This window comes from Bos grunniens, chromosome 6, assembly GCF_055505025.1.
Source record: "Bos grunniens cultivar Pamir isolate PY7600 chromosome 6, Bosgru_T2T1.0, whole genome shotgun sequence".
Classification (NCBI taxonomy): Eukaryota; Metazoa; Chordata; class Mammalia; order Artiodactyla; family Bovidae; genus Bos; species Bos grunniens.
Window position 1 is genome coordinate 82,763,702 of NC_141170.1, and position 16,479 is coordinate 82,780,180.

At 37.9% G+C, this 16,479-nt stretch overlaps 1 protein-coding gene across 37 annotated transcripts in view; it reads right to left on the reverse strand.

Moving 5' to 3' along the window:
• Nucleotides 1-16,479, reverse strand: part of FAM13A (family with sequence similarity 13 member A) — a 447,586-nt gene that overhangs the window by 288,420 nt on the left and 142,687 nt on the right. For all 37 annotated transcript variants that reach the window (XM_086406445.1, XM_086406444.1, XM_086406422.1 and 34 more), the window contains 2 exons: nucleotides 9,438-9,627; nucleotides 1,034-1,243 (listed from right to left, as the gene is read on the reverse strand). In XM_086406445.1, the coding sequence (XP_086262571.1) occupies nucleotides 1,034-1,243; nucleotides 9,438-9,627 (400 nt within the window). The remainder of the gene's footprint in view (nucleotides 1-1,033; nucleotides 1,244-9,437; nucleotides 9,628-16,479) is intronic.

Here is a 16,479-nt window from a genome sequence, read left to right on the forward strand (position 1 = left end):
GAATCCCAGGGACAGGGGAGCCTGGTGGGCTGCCGTCTGTGGGGTCGCACAGAGTCGGACACGACTAAAGTGACTTAGCATAGCATATATATGTGTGTGTGTGTGTGTGTGTGTGTGTGTGTGTGTGTGTGTATACACACATATCTCAGCCATAAAATAAAATGAAATTTTGACATCTGCAACAACGTGGATGAACCTGGACAATATTATGCTTAGTGAAATAAGTCAGATAGAGAAAGACAAATATTGTCTTATCACTTATACGTGAAATTGAAAAACATAAAACAAATGAATACACATAACAGAACAGAAACAGACTTGGAGAAATAGAGGACATCCCAGTAGCTACCAATGAGAAGAAAGAAGAGATAAGGGGCAAGACAGGTAGGGGTAGGGGATTAAGAGGCACAGATTATTACATTTAAAATAAATAAGGTACACGGATATATTGGACATCACAGGGAATACAGTCAATATTTTATAATAACTTTAAATGAAGTATAACATATAAACATTTTGAATCACTATGTTGTACACCTGAAACTAATATTATATTGCAAATGAACGCTACCTCAAAGAAAAACAGATGCTTAAGAACCTCTAAACAATCAATTTTAACTTCAACTATATAAAACAAATACTATTTTAGGACTCAATACTGCTTATGAGAAAGCACACTAGTGACTTTTCAGTCTCAAAGGACACTAAGCAAACACAATTTAATTAATATTCCCTACACAAAATTTAATGCCTCAGTACTTCGATGGCAGTCACTAACTAGTCAGAAAAGAATTTCTTTGGCCCAAAAGCACCAGGGGTTTTAACTATTATGTCATTTATATATTCATATGCCAACAGTCTTAGAAATTATATTTAATAATAGCATTTCATAATTTAGTATTATTTTAGGGTAGAAGGTAAGGATCTAGAATAAGATAGCAAGGTGACAGTAATGGAGGAATTGTAAATATTTAAAATCTGTTAGGTGAAAAATAAAATTGCTTTAATTCCTAGAAGGATTTGGTGTACTGACCCTGAAAGAGCTGAAGGAAGCGAGGCTGTAGCGTGGAGGTGATCACACTCTCGGGCAGCTCCCTCAGGAAGAGCTTTAACAGGCTGGCCGCCGCACACACGTCCCCATCTCGCCCTAGCTCCACCGGCACCCCGCTCTCAAACTTCCATCGAAGCTGTTCTACCACCTTGACGTTGCCATTCACCCGGAAAAGGCCTTCCTGGGTGAGTCCTGAAACAGCCAAGATGACACAGAAAATAAACAGAGGTCTCTCACAAACACAAACTCGAAAGAACAGTAACAAATAAACCACAGTACAAACTTTCCTGAATAATTATCAAGCACTGGAAGATTTTCACAATTTATAAAAATGTTTTCTTAGAATAATACGTTTTCCCATTTACTACATATCAACCCAAAACATCATACATGATTGTTGTGAAAGCTGACCTCTAAAAATAAGGTCAGGACACAACAGACACAGAACACACACTACTCTACAAAGAAATGTCATTCATATAATCTTCTACGGTATACAACAGAAATTTACTCTGGGCTCCATAAACAACTTATCATTTTGAGAACAACTATTTAAAAAAGAATAACATGTATGCAAGAAACTTAACTGTATGTGATTACCTTTGCAATTATTTGATAAAGAACCATTACTTCTTTAGTAATCAATAAATACAAACTGTAAGACTTAGAGACTGCAAAGTAGTTAAGAAAAGATCTTGGCCTTTGGCCTATTGATCTGTGATTATTTGTGTTAGTTGGGCTAAGCAGAGAAGGCTTCATGGAGAAGCCTCTCATTTATTGGGGCCCTCTCCAGTGCTCTATCCCTGTTTATGTACTCTTAATTCTGTATTCTTTCTCTTAAAGAGGGCCACAAAAGGATTAAGCATCACAACCCAAAAAACTTAATTGATCCCTGACAAAGAGAAACCAATATATGAATAGAGAAGCTGAGAGAGGAGAACAGAGAGTAGGTAGGCAGGTGGAAATATGGAGTGTTTATCAGTCATGAGTTAATAAAATGGAAGAAAGGGTTAAGTATAAGATAATGCATGTCAAGACAAAGGGCAAAGACTTTATCATAATTTATCAATGGAGCATTAAATGTGTGTTTGACTGTGGCAGACAACATAAACCAGGTTGAAAGAAGACCTAGCTAGCTAAGTAGAGAATGCAGAGGGCAGAGAGCTTGCCTTAGGGTGACTACAGTCTATATAAGGCAGTAAGACAGACACTATGGTGGGAAGGGAATGCAAAGGAAAGAATAAAGATGATTTGGGAACTTGGTGCATACAAAGAAAACAGAGAAGTGGGGAAGACTGAAAAGTAACTTTAATATTTGAAAACTAGGGATTCAGGAAAAAGTACTGTAAAGAATGAGGTGGAGGCGGGGTGTGGTAGAAGGGTGGCAGCTGGTTTGAGGTCGAGGACAATGATTTCCAGCTCAGTGTGCTGGGTTCAAGAAGACAAAGTACCATGAAAGCAAGTGAGTCAGATGGTGGAGGAATGTTGAAAGTGTGAGAAACAATCTAAGAAAAGAGTAACCCACAGACTCAACTCGCCACTCTCTTTTTGAGAGTCCAATGGTGAATTTCAGCCAACCACCTAAGCACTGAAGCCTATCTGAATTATTTAGATGGCAGGTGTTTGTTCCTATCAGCCCTGGTTTCTCTCTCTTTCCTCTAACTGTATTTCTCTTTCTAAAGAAAAAGAAAGCTAATTTCATTTACTTTGTAATTTGATAAGACATTCATGAATCCTTTAATTCAGCAAAATACCCTGCAGTATGTTAGGTACCAAAACAAAAAACCAACTATGAGAAAAAAACTTCAAATACCACCAGGATCCTTATGGAATTTGTCATCTGATAAGATGTTTTTGTACTTCTACATATACACATATTATTGGGTTATGAAGAACACAAGTATCAAAAATGGATATGAATTTTAGCTCAATTTTGGCAAAAATTGGTGAAACCAGAGATGATATTAAAAATATTTCACAATTGGTATGGCTAGGCCACCATGTAATAGAGGAGACAGCAGGCAGTTTGTGAGCTAGGCAGCTTCTTGACCGGCCCTAGTGCCTGACCCTCACCTCTTGGTATCCATGCCATGTGGAATCCCCTCCCCTCTTTGAGTGTGGTCTGGACCTAGTGACTAGCTTCTAAACAAGAGAACGTGATGAGGTTGCAACCTCACTTCTGAGATTAGGTTATAAGACTGTGATGTCTACATTGCTTGCTTGCGTTCTCCCTCTGACTGTTCTTGTTTGCTCACTATGATGAATCAGCTGTTATTTTGTGAGCTCCCTTACAAAAAGGTCCACGTGGTAAGGAAGTGAGGGCAGTTTCTGGACAACAGTCAGTGAGTAACCCAGACCCTCAGGTCAACAGGCCACAAGGAACTGGATCATGCCAACAACCACATGCAGGAGCTTGGAAGTGAACCTTTACCCAGTCGAGTCCTGATATGAATGGTAGCCTCAGCCAACACCATGACTGCAGCCTTAAAAGAGACACTAAAACAGAAGACATAACTGTGTCTGAATTTCTAACCCATAGGAACTGTGGGATAATAAACAATTTTAATTCTGAAGATACATAATTTGACAATATAGTCCTCTATCTACCCAGCTCGAGAGCCTGCTTTTGGCCCAGCAAATGCCCCTGGATCTGATTTCACAGTAATTTTCTAGCTTTGACCTGAGGTTCCCTCTTCCAACAAGGATTTTTGACTCTTCCCTCAAACAAATGTACTTTCAGTTATTAAAAAATAACTAGCCAGCTCCAAGAACTGGCTTTAGTCTTAAACATTCCTGATCCCTGTGGACCTTAATAAAGGACAGAGAAGCTACAAATAGAAGTCATCAAAGTCAATGCTTCTAAACCATTTTTTCTGCCCTGATTTCACTTATTTGCAAAACTCTCTTCCCTCAGGAACTTTTCTCACCCAAACAACGCGAAGGATATTTAGTGACTTTTCAATCAGGACATGGTTATTTTACTCTGGCAAAAAGAATCCATATAGTTTTTTGAAGTCCCTTATGAACTTATATACAATACCCATGTGAAACTTATCAGACTATACAGTCTCTAATGTTTCCTATTATAAATTTTTAGGAAATGATTACGACAGAAACGTTCAGAGGGAGGAGATGTTTAGAAAGCTTTATGGAGTTACTCTCATACATTTGAGATTCTGTCACATTTGATTTCAGGAGATGTAGATTAATCATAATGAAACATCAATTTAATGGATTAGCAATGCCAAAAAATAATGTATACAGCACTGACAGCTACAATTGAAGTATTTAAAAATCTAAAGAATACATATATGATCGTATGAATCCATCAACAGAAACTGAACATGCCAGAAGTCAGAATTTTTCTTATTAGCACACTGGCCCAGACAGTCATATGACAATATGTATGCATATTCTGACATCTGGTGGTAAGTAGAGAATCCTACACTATTTAAATATCCCACAGCATCTTCATGTTAAAGTAGAAGCAATCCAGTAACACAATAAACAACATTAGTTATTTTAAAATAACTAATCAGTATAACGGAGAAGGCAATGGCACCCCACTCCACTACTCTTGCCTGGAAAACCCCATGGACGGAGGAGCCTGGTAGGCTGCAGTCCATGGGGTCGCTAAGAGTCGGGCAGGACTGAGCGACTTCATTTTCACTTTTCGCTTTCATGCATTGGAGAAGGAAATGGCAACCCACTCCAGTGTTCTAGCCTGGGGAATCCCAGGAACGGGGGAGCCTAGTGGGCTTCCGTCTATGGGGTCGCACAGAGTCGGACACGACTGAAGCGACTTAGCAGCAGCAATCAGTATAAACATGATATGACTCATAACTTACAAGATTTTCCTTTGAATGGAAAAATACATGTAAATTTTGTGGGTTTTTTTGGTTTTTATAAAAACCCAAAGTCTATTTTTGTTGTTCAGTTGCTCAGTGTGTTTGACTCTTTGTGACCCCATAGAGTGCAGCACACCAGGCTTCCCTGTCCTTCACTATCTCCAGATGTTTGCTCAAACTCATATCCACTGAGTTGCTGATGCCATCCAACCATTTCATCCTCTGTTGCCCCCTTCTCTTGCCCTCAATCTTTCCCAGCATCAGGGTCTTTTCCAATGAGTCGCCTCTTTGCATTAGGTGGCCAAAGAAAAGTCTATTTAAAAGATCTTAATAGAGAGCTTGATAAGCACTTTCTGTTTCAAAATTCCTTTATAATAGTAAAAGGTTTCCCTCACAGCAAGTTGTTAGATATCTACATTTACATTAAACAACAAAGTATGACTATAATATCTAAATACGGTTAATTATACAACCAATCATCCCTAATCCCATATCTGACAGAGTGCCTACTGTCTCACAGGTGCATAATAAATACTTGTTGACTTAAGCTATAAAACAGTGAAACAAAACCAACTGAAGTATCTTGCCCTCAAACTCCATTTTGTTTTCGTTGTTTAGTCACTAAGTCATGTCCGATGCTTTTGGGACCCCATGGACTGTAGCCCACCAGGCTCCTCTACCCGTGGGATTTCCCAGGCAAAAATACTGGAGTGGGTTGTCATTTCCTTCTCCAGAAGATCTTCTTGACCAAGGGATTGAACCCAAGCCTCTTGAATTGGCAGACGGAATTCTTTTTTTTTAATTTTATTTATTTTTTTAATATAAATTTATTTAATTGGAGGCTAATTACTTTACAATATTGTATTGGTTTTGCCATACATCAACATGAATCTGCCATGGGTGTACATGTATTCCCCATCCTGAACCCCGCTCCCACTTCCTTCCCCATGCCATCCCTCTGGGTCATCCCAGTGCATCAGCGCTGAGCATCCTGTATCATGCATCAAACCTGGACTGGAGATTTGTTTCACATATGATATTATACATGTTTCAATGCCATTCTCCCAAATCATCCCACCCTTGCCCTCTCCCACAGAGTCCAAAAGACTGTTCTATACAACTGTGTCTCTTTTGCTGTCTCGCATTCAGGGTTATCGTTACCATCTTTCTAAATTCCATATATATGTGTTAGTATACTGTATTGGTGTTTTTCTTTCTGGCTTACTTCACTCTGTATAATAGGCTCCAGTTTCATCCACCTCATTAGAACTGATTCAAATGTATTCTTTTTAATGGCTGAGTAACACTCTATTGTGTATATGTACCACAGCTTTCTTATCCATTCGGGCAGATGAAATTCTTAACCACTGAGCCACCAGGGAAGCTCCTCAAACTCCATACCACACTTCAAACTTACACGGGCCCTATGGTTTATTAAAGTAATAGTTTCAAATACAGAAAGCAGCTTCAGGTTGTCTACAGTGTGATTAACTACATAGCTTTTCAAAACACAGGGCAGGTGCCTGTCAAGACTCTGATTCAGTAGATCTGAGGTACTGTCGATGAATGTATATTTTGAACACATATTCTTAACCAGGGTATTCTTAACCCTGGCTAAGAATGATGGACTGAAGGACTTCCTGGTGGTCCAGTAGTTAAGACTCCGTGTTTCCAGTGCAGGGGCCATGTGTTTGATAGCTGCCTGAGCCCACTAAAACATTTAGTTTTGTATTACCTGAATCCACCCTATTAAAGTACAATGAAGGGTACACTAAGGAGAAATAGAAGAAACGCAATCTCTAATTCAAAATTTGCCCAGATGTTCATACACTGATGGCGTGAATGTAAACTAGCTCAATTCCTAAGATTATTAGTGTACATATCTTTTGATCCATAAGCCCATTTTCAGAAGGTTAGTCTATAGGCACATCACAGTGCTCGATACGTGTCAAAGGTCGGTCACTGAATCACTGTCTGCAAACATCAGAAGACTGGAACAATTCAATGTTGATCAGGATGTGACTAGTTAACACAGTGACACACATATAAAGTGTAACAGCATGCAGAGGAATAAAGAATTAAACGAGGAAAGCTCTTTATGCAAAATGGAACAGTCTTCAAAATATACCATTGAGTGATTTTTTTAAAGAAGATTCATAAACAGTGTGCATGATGTGCTAATGTTAAAAGGGAAACAGAAAATACACAAATTTGCTTATATATTCAAATATCTTTGCAAGAACGTAGCAAAAAATAGTTTAGTATATTGTTTTGGGGAGGGCGAGATGAATGGTCAGGGGACAGGGTTTGGAGGGAGAGACTTTTCACTGTATACCTTTCTGAATTTCAAACCACATACATTTAGTAGTTATTCAATATTGTTTTAAAAGATTAAAAATAAAAATGATTTCACATAAAGTGTTAATCGCTCAGTTGTGTCCAACTTTTTGTGATCCCATGGACTGCAGCCAGTCAGGCTTCTCTGTTCATAGAATTCTCCAGGCAAGAATACTGTTATGGGATGACATTCCGTTCTCCAGGGGATCTTCCTGACCCAGAGATCAAACCCAGGTCTCCCCCATTGCAGGCAGATTATTTACGGTCTGAGCCACCAGGGAAGGCCAATTTTACATAAGAGTAACCTCAAAAGGCTATTACTTAATCATTGTTGGGTAAAAGGTCAGAATATCAGTGATGCCATAATGAAAATATTATCTTAGGTTGTCACATTTGGCATCCAAATGAGTAATACCAAACAACCCTATTTAAGATATTAAATGAATTATCTAGTGATCGTCTCGTATCTAAGTCAGAGGTTACAGTTTTACTTAATAGTGAGTGTGTAACTAAGTCCTGTCAAACCTCTAACTCTGTAACACCTGGCTTTAAGATTTTGTAGGCCAAGGGCCCATCTTCCTGCCATACTGCATATAACACCTTTGTGTTTAACCTGCTTAACGTGCTTGAACAAATCCAGAACTGTTCTCTAAGAATCTCACCCTCCTGCAGCTATCTTCCTCCCAAAACACTAACTCCTAGGAGGTAAGAATGCAATGAGTCCCTGGCTCTTCAGTTTTCAAAGCAAAATACTATAATATTTTCTCATCTACATACCAAATAACCTGAGCAAATGGCTGTTTTTCAATTAACACAAAACACCTTCTGAGGCCTGAACTGTCTGCCATTCAGTCCCTGTTACAGCACATACATGTCCCTACATAGGAAAGGTGGAACATTTCCCTGCAGCCTCCTCCTCAGCAGGGGCAACTGACTTGGAATCATGCCAAGAGTCAGGTGAAGCAAACTGCCCAAAGTACAGAATGTCTTCCAAATCTCAAGTTTTACCTTTAAAAATACCCACAAGTTTCATATTCTACTCTGCAGAGAGTCTTGTTTTAGTATATAAATGTTTGTTTCAGCATAGAAAATGAAGATTACAAGCTCTTCCCTCAGAACAGCTTCTTTCCAAATCTCTTAAAGTTTATTGATATTTATTATAGTTTGGAGCTCTCCCATCACCCTGCCCTCATTTGATAAGCATCATTCTCTCAAACTCTTGAGGGTCCCTTGGAGAGCAAAGAGGTCAAACCAGTCAATCTTAAAGGAAACCAATCCTGAATATTCACTGAAGGACTGATGCTGAAGCTGAAGCTCCAGTACTCTGGCCACCTGATGTGAAGAACTGACTCACTGAAACAGACCCTGATGCTGGAAAAGATTGAAGGCAGGAGGAGAAGGGGGCATCAGAGATGAGATGGTTGGATGGCATCACCAACTTGATGGACATAAATTTGAGTAAACTGTGGGAAACAGGCAGGAAGGGAACCCCGGTGTGCTACAGTCCATGGGGTCACAAAAATTCAGACAGGACTGAGCGATTGAACAACAACATTCTCTCAAGTCATAGACGTTTTTAAGTCTTATTTTAAATAAAATAATTTAAAAAGCTGTAAAACATACTTGCTCTCTAACTAACAAAGAGAGGATATGATTTTCTTTTTATCATTCAATGTTCTATGGCAGTCTATAATTATTTTACACAATTTTACCATTCCAAAAGTTAATGCCCCCTCCCAACACCACAGTAGGTTATACATAATACTTTCTTTTGCTATTTCTGCTGAGTTTTGAAAGCAATCAACATATTCAATAAGTTCATGACTGACCTCAAACCGAAAGAGATACTCAAAGTATTCTGTTACATTAAAAAGTATTGACTCTCAGAGGGAACAAGTCAAGAGAACTCAGCATTAATATTAAAACAGTGTCTTTTAGTACTTTACACTAGGAATCATTCCAAACTAGAAACCTCAATTACTAAAGTGATTTCTCCATGGTAAGCTGAATTAAGTATTTTCCACATAATGTTAAACAGTCATAATGCTCTTAACATCCTCTTATAAAGGCAGGGTATATTATGCCATAATTCAATATTCTGATTAAGGTGTTTTAGGGAATATTCTAATAATGCATGATGAATTCACACTGAAACATTCTTTTGTAAAAATAGCAGAGTCACACAACACGACTGGACTCACCGTGCATGGTCAAGTACTCCACTATGCTCCCCACGATAGCTGGAACACCATTCTCGGTCAGCCCCTGCTGGTGAAGGTCCTGGAGACTGACTCCAAACAACTTGGTATAGGTGGGATTCCTCTGCTCGTGTAGTGGCACCGCCACTATCTTTTTCATGTCTTCTTTCAGCCGAACCGCTGTTTTACTTTGCTTAAAATAGCGGGAGAAAAAAGAGCAGTCAGTTACATTTACCACAGGAGGCTGCATGCTTACCACACAGTCACCTGAGCTGAAGGGTAAGTATTGGAGGCTGTAGAGGAGTGGTCTTCACTTATTTTTATGTCAACTCAAACCTAAATCCCTAACAACTCTCTAATGCTGCTCAGTGTTAGGAATGGCATACACGGATATACTGATTAAAAGAAGTGAAAGATAATGAGAAACCTAAAGCCACAACTTAACCGTATCTAAGAGAGGGAGCGATACACTGCAGTATCTAAGACAGATTACTACAGTAACCGGGGGTGTGACTCACAAGTACCTGCTAACAAGAAAAGAAAACGTTTGTCAGAACACTGAAATCCCATGCAGATCCTGTAATAGTAAGACACTACGGAAAACGAAGATTTATCTAGATGTCATCTTAAGGTAGCTTTAATTTGAGGGACTAGAAAATATAAATATGTAGAAGGAACACTTATGTCTCTGATTTGATTATATCTGAATATCTCACTGACATATTGGCACATAAAATCAACTCAGTTCTCTTTGACATTCAAAATGCTATAATCTCTGAAATAGCAAAGTTTCAGGTAATCACAACTTAAGCAATTTCAACAAGACTGTACATGTTATAACTAAAAATGCAATTTACAGTTCATTCACGTTATCACAGTGAAAACCTCATATAGGTTTGTTTCTTCCTTTTAACAGAAAAATTGTCCCCAAGGAAGTAATTTAAAAGATAAATTTTAATATGGTTTAACATAATTAAGTGAGGGTTGTTTTTAATAAAGCATGTGTCCTATGTAAATGTATGCATCTGTAACTCTAAACCCTAAAAAGATGGCAAAAAGCAAAAAATTTTATTTGAGGACAAGGGAAGCAGATTAGGGGAAATATACCCTTTTCAGAATGAATGAAACTAACTAAAGTGTCAATATTGTAAGTGCAGGTTCATGTAGATTTTACAATCTAAAAAGAGAAACAGTATCTCCATCATAGAGATGAGGAAACAAAGATCAAAGAGTTAAGAAGTAATTTGGTAAACGTCATGGAGCTGGTAAGAGTTTCATCATACTCCATGTTCCTCTCCTTAATTTAAATTTATATTAACATTAAAGTAGTTTGTATATAATTATAGTAACAAACTATGATAACTACTACATGTGACACACGACAGCTACACAAAGAAAATCCTACAATTGTGATTTTTAGTAGGATTTCTGTAGTTACAATTTGATTTTGAATCTTATAGTCTATAAAATCACATCAACTTTCATGGACATCTTTTAATAGGTCATACTTGAAAGCCAGATTTCCCTAGTAAAATTCAGCAAATGTATAAAGTTATAAACGAGTATGAGCAAACTCCAGGAGATAGTGAAGGACTGGGAAGCCTGGCATGCTGCCGTTCACGGGGTCGCAAAAAGTCAAACACAACTGAGCGACTGAACAGCAACAATACAGTTGTAACACAGATTTAGTATCTATTAATATTCTAAATAAGGCATAGTGTTAGCTACTACAGAGTAGTATGGGCAAGAACTGTCACTTCTGTTACCAAGGAAGTTATTAAGTCAAATCTGTAACCACTACTACTTTGGTGTGAGTTTAAAAACCTGTATCTTTCAAAAGAATACATGGAAAATTTCAGTCAACCAGGTCTATCTGGTGAGTAAGCAGCCAAAAAGTAACCTGTAATAATGAAACTTTGAAAGCAGTCTTAAATGTAGCATCAGAAACAGCTGACAAAGAGATCAGATCATACAAATTTTATCATTTTCTTACAGACACAACATAGCATACTGGCTTAGAGCATGGACCGTGGAACCAGACTCTGTTTTGAATCCCATTCCAATATCATTAGCCATGCAAACCTGGACAAGTCACTTACTCTCAGGGTCCCCATCTATGAAATGGGGATACCAGGAGTTCCTGGCGTATAGCCATAAATGAGGTTGCAAGCAGCTCAAATATATGTAAGAATAAGAGTGTCTGGCACACTTAGTAAGTACCAATTGTTACAATCATGATCATTATCATCCTTCTTCCAGGAAACTACTCTGATTTCTTCTCAAAACAATTCAGAGATCCTCAACCACTTCTGTACTCAAATGTTTGTGTGAACTAAAGACTGAGGTTGAAAAAGGCACTGTGGTCAAGGCTTGTGGTTGGTAGATAGTCTAATGATCTAATTATTCTCCTAGGATCTCAATTTCTTAAAATATACAGGTATGACTTTTGAAAGATAAAGATAAAATCATTTTGCACATTAGTATCAAAATTTATAAAATTTTTATTAGAAATTCAAAGTTTTCTTAGAAATCCTGTCTATATGTTTAAAACCTAAATTAACATTCTTTCTGCTAACAGTCCTGTTCTTTATTCTATCTTTTACTCAGTACAGTCAGTATGTTGCGTCTATTAACAGATAGTGTAAATAGGCAATCGGCATTACGGCTCAATATTTTCAAGGATGAGACATGTAATTAACCTCACACATTTTGAACTGATTACAAATTAAGCTAACTGTTTACTCAATACAGACCCCTACTACACAGCAAGTTTATATATAATCAAAGCAGTAAAGGAATACTTGATTCATCATTTTTAATTGATAATTTATTTTAGGTTAATACTTTTAAAAAGATAAATACTGTTTTAAAGAAAACACTATGAAACAAAACAGCTATATTTTCAGAGACATACAAAGCAGATTAAGCAGAAAAGTAAATCAACAGAAGACAGAGAAGCTATAAAGTCCAATATGTGTATTATTGCTGCTAAAGGCAAAGATGGGACAGGAAACTTATCGCAGACATCACACCAGCTCTAGGAGGAGTCTGGGGAGGATCAGTAGGAGCCCAGGAGTGGATGTTCTTAAAAATCTCCTACAAATATGTATTACTTTAAAGATAGAGCACACTCTGGGAGCTGAACAGGGCTCAACTTCGTAGAGGAAAAAGGTATAGAAAATATCTACAGGGACCCCAAGAGGCAGTTATCAGGAGCACCAGGAAAATTCACCACCTAATAGTTCATGATCTTGGAGAGCAAGTTTATGAAGAAAAGTCAGTAGAGCTCTCCTGACCAGGTGAGCTTCTGAGAGAAGGCGGAGCAATGGGCAAACAGAAGGGCCACATTCAAGAAAACAGTCCTTTGGTAGCAATACAGGAGGGAGTCTCAGCGTTGAAAACTTGAAAAGCTACCTTGGCCTCTCATTGCTACACCCCACAGGACCGTCTTCATACTGAAGTACAAAAATTCATCTCACTGAAATGTGAGTAAGGAAAAAGGAACATAGCAACTAAACTGACAGTATTTTTAAAAGAATAAAGGAACATCACAATTTCCTTGAAATAACTCATTAAAAAAATGTTGCCAAGAAACAAATAATAGCTGTAACCTAACAAAATAACCAAAGTTAATAAGGATACCAAAAAGCACATGCAATAAAGACAAAGAAACTGTATTTCATTAAAATGAAAAACTTTTGTACATTAAAGATACTATCAGCAGAGTGAAAAGACAATCCACAGAACAGGAAAAAGTGTTAACAAATCATATATCTGATACAAGTTTAATATCCAAAATATGTTTAAGAACATATACAGCTCAACACAACAAAACCCATTTCAAAAATGAATAAACACTTCTCCAAAAATGATAGACAAGTGGCTAATAAGCACAAAAAATGCTCGATTTCACTACTCACTAACCATATGCAAATCAGAACCACAATTAGATATACTTCACACCCATCAAGTTGAAAAGTGAAAATGTTAGTCACTCAGGCGGGTCTTTGCAACTCCTTTCATTCTCTTCTCCAGGGGACCCACGTGACCCAGGGATTAAATCTGGGTCTCCTGCATTGTGGACAGATCCTTTACTGCCTGAACCACCACACAGTCCCCCCATTAAGATAGTTACTATCAAAAAAAAAATCAGAAAATAAAAAGCTGGGTTCAGTTCAGTTCAGTCACTCAGTCGTGTCCGACTCTGTGCGACCCCATGAACCGCAGCACGCCAGTTCTCCCTGTCGATCGCCAACTCCCAGAGTCCACCCAAACCCATGTCCACTGAGTTAGTGGTGCCATCCAACCATCTCATCCTCTGTCGTCCCCTTCTTCTCCTGCCCTCAATCTTTCCCAGCATCAGGGTCTTTTCAAATGAGCCAGCTCTTCACATCAGGTGGTCAAATTATTGGAGTTTCAGCTTCAACATCAGTCCTTCCAATGAACACCCAGGACTGGCCTCCTTTAGGATGGACTGGTTGGATCTCCCTGCAGTCCAAGGGACTCTCCAGAGTCTTTTCCAACACCACAGTTCAAAAGCATCAATTCTTCGCTGCTCAGCTTTCTTTATAGTCCAACTCTCACATCCATACATGACCACTGGAAAAACCATAGACTTGACTAGACGGACCTTTGTTGGCAAACTAATGTCTCTGCTTTTCAATACGCTATCTAGGTGGTCATAACTTTCCTTCCAAGGAGTAAGCGTCTTTTAATTTCATGGCTGCAGTCACCATCTGCAGTGATTCTGGAGCCCAGAAAAATAAAGTCAGCCACTGTTTCCACAGTTTCCCCATCTATTTGCCATGAAGTGATGGGACTGGATGCCATGATCTTAGTTTTCTGAATGTTGAGCTTTAAGCCAAATTTTTCACTCTCCTTTTTCACTGTCATCAAGAGGCTCTTTAGCTCTTCTTCATTTTCTGCCATAAGGTTGGTGTCATCTGCATATCTGAGGTTATTGATATTTCTCCCAGCAATCTTGATTCCAGCTTGTGCTTCCTCCAGCCCAGCGTTTCTCATGATGTACTCTGCATATAGGTTAAATAAGCAGGGTGACAATATACAGCCTTGACATACTCCTTTTCCTATTTTGAACCAGTCTGTTGTTCCATGTCCAGTTCTAACTGTTGCTTCCTGACCTGCATACAGGTTTCTCAAGAGGCAGGACAGGTGGTCTGGTATTCCCATCTGTTTCAGAATTTTCCACAGTTTATTGTAATCCACACAGTCAAAGGCTTTGGCATAGGATGTAGAAAAATTGGAACCCTTAATGCACTGCTGGTGATGATGTAAAATGATATAGCACTATGGCAAATAGAAGTTCCTCAAAAAGTTAAATATAGAATTACTCTATGATCCATCAATTACACTTCGAGTATATACCCTAAAATCAGGAACTAAAACAGGTACCTGTAGACCAATGTTCATAGTAGCATTATTCACAACAGTCAAAAATTAGAGATCACCATTCAAAAGCTTATCAAAAGATGAATAAACAAAATGTTGGGTGTGTGTATATACACACACACACACATATATAAAGGCAAATGTAACTATACTATTTGTATATTTACCTTGCTTTTGCTTATTTTGGAGGCCTTCCCATATTAGCACATATATTTGCTAATATTACACTATAAAGACACTATAACTGACTTAACCAATCTTATTTACTGATGTTTAGGTTATTTACAGTTCTTGATATTACAAGTATTTCAGCAATAAGCAATCATGCAAACATTTCTACATAATTGTACAGATACCTATAAGATAAATTCTTAGAGGCACAATTGCTAGATGGACAGGCTTATAAAGCTGTAATTTTTTTAATATTACCTCCAAGAGTTAAAAGAGGAGCTTCTTGCTACTAGATTATATGAAAGCAAAATAAATTTCCCTTTAACTTACTGTATGCTGCTACTGCTGCTGCTGCTGCTAAGTCACTTCAGTCGTGTCCGACTCTGTGCGACCCCGTAGACGGCAGCCCACCAGGCTCCCCCGTCCCTGGGATTCTCCAGGCAAGAACACTGGAGTGGGTTGCCATTTCCTTCTCCAATGCACGAAAGTGAAAAAATAAAGTGAAGTCGCTCAGTCGTTTCCGACTCCTAGCGACCCAATGGCCTACAGCCCACCATGCCCCTCCGTCCATGGGATTTTCCAGGCAAGAGTACTGGAGTGGGTTGCCATTGCCTTCTCTGAACTTACTGTATAAATTATAAATTTTAATAAGTATTGCCACATTGCCCTACAAAAATGCTTTCATGGTTTACAGCTTGATTCATAGCATATGAGAGTGCCTGTTTCCCATTTTATCAACGAGTATTAAAAAATTTCATGAATTAACTATGAATGAGATTGAGCAATTTTCTTTGTGAATTTGCATTTACGTTTCTTGTTTGTGAGCCTTCTAGTCATAAGCTCTGCCTAATTTTAATTGGGTGGTTTCCTTTTTCCTACTGATCTGTAGGATTTTTTTTTTATATTAAAATAATTAATCTTGTTTTAGTCATGTGTGTTTTAAATATATGCTCTAGTTTCCTTCTGGCATTTAACTTATGATATTTGTGTTGTACAGACATTTTGGTTATTTGGCAGAAAACTTTACCCATCTTTTTCTTCAGGGCTGGGTTTCCTTTGAAATACATTCCTTGATCCAAAATTAATCTTTAAATTCACACATGTGTTATTCTAGTATTTTTATGACTTCACTTGGATATTTATATCTTTGATCCATCTCTAGTTGAAAGAGGAAGAAATACAGCAATTATCTTTCTTCAAGTAGCTAGTCATTATTAAACTGTTTTAATTCCTGTTATTTTAATATCTGATATGCTAAACTCTCCCAACTTAGTCTTAAAGGAGTAACTGTAATAATTCAGAATTGTCATAAAATAAAATCATATAGAATCCTTCCATAAAACATTCATTTTGAATGATAAATTTAAACAGAAATCTCCAAACTGCCTGTTACCTATATGAACTTATATTTAATTATATGACACATAAACAATTATGCTATGACTTGCTGCACTACCCCTTCATC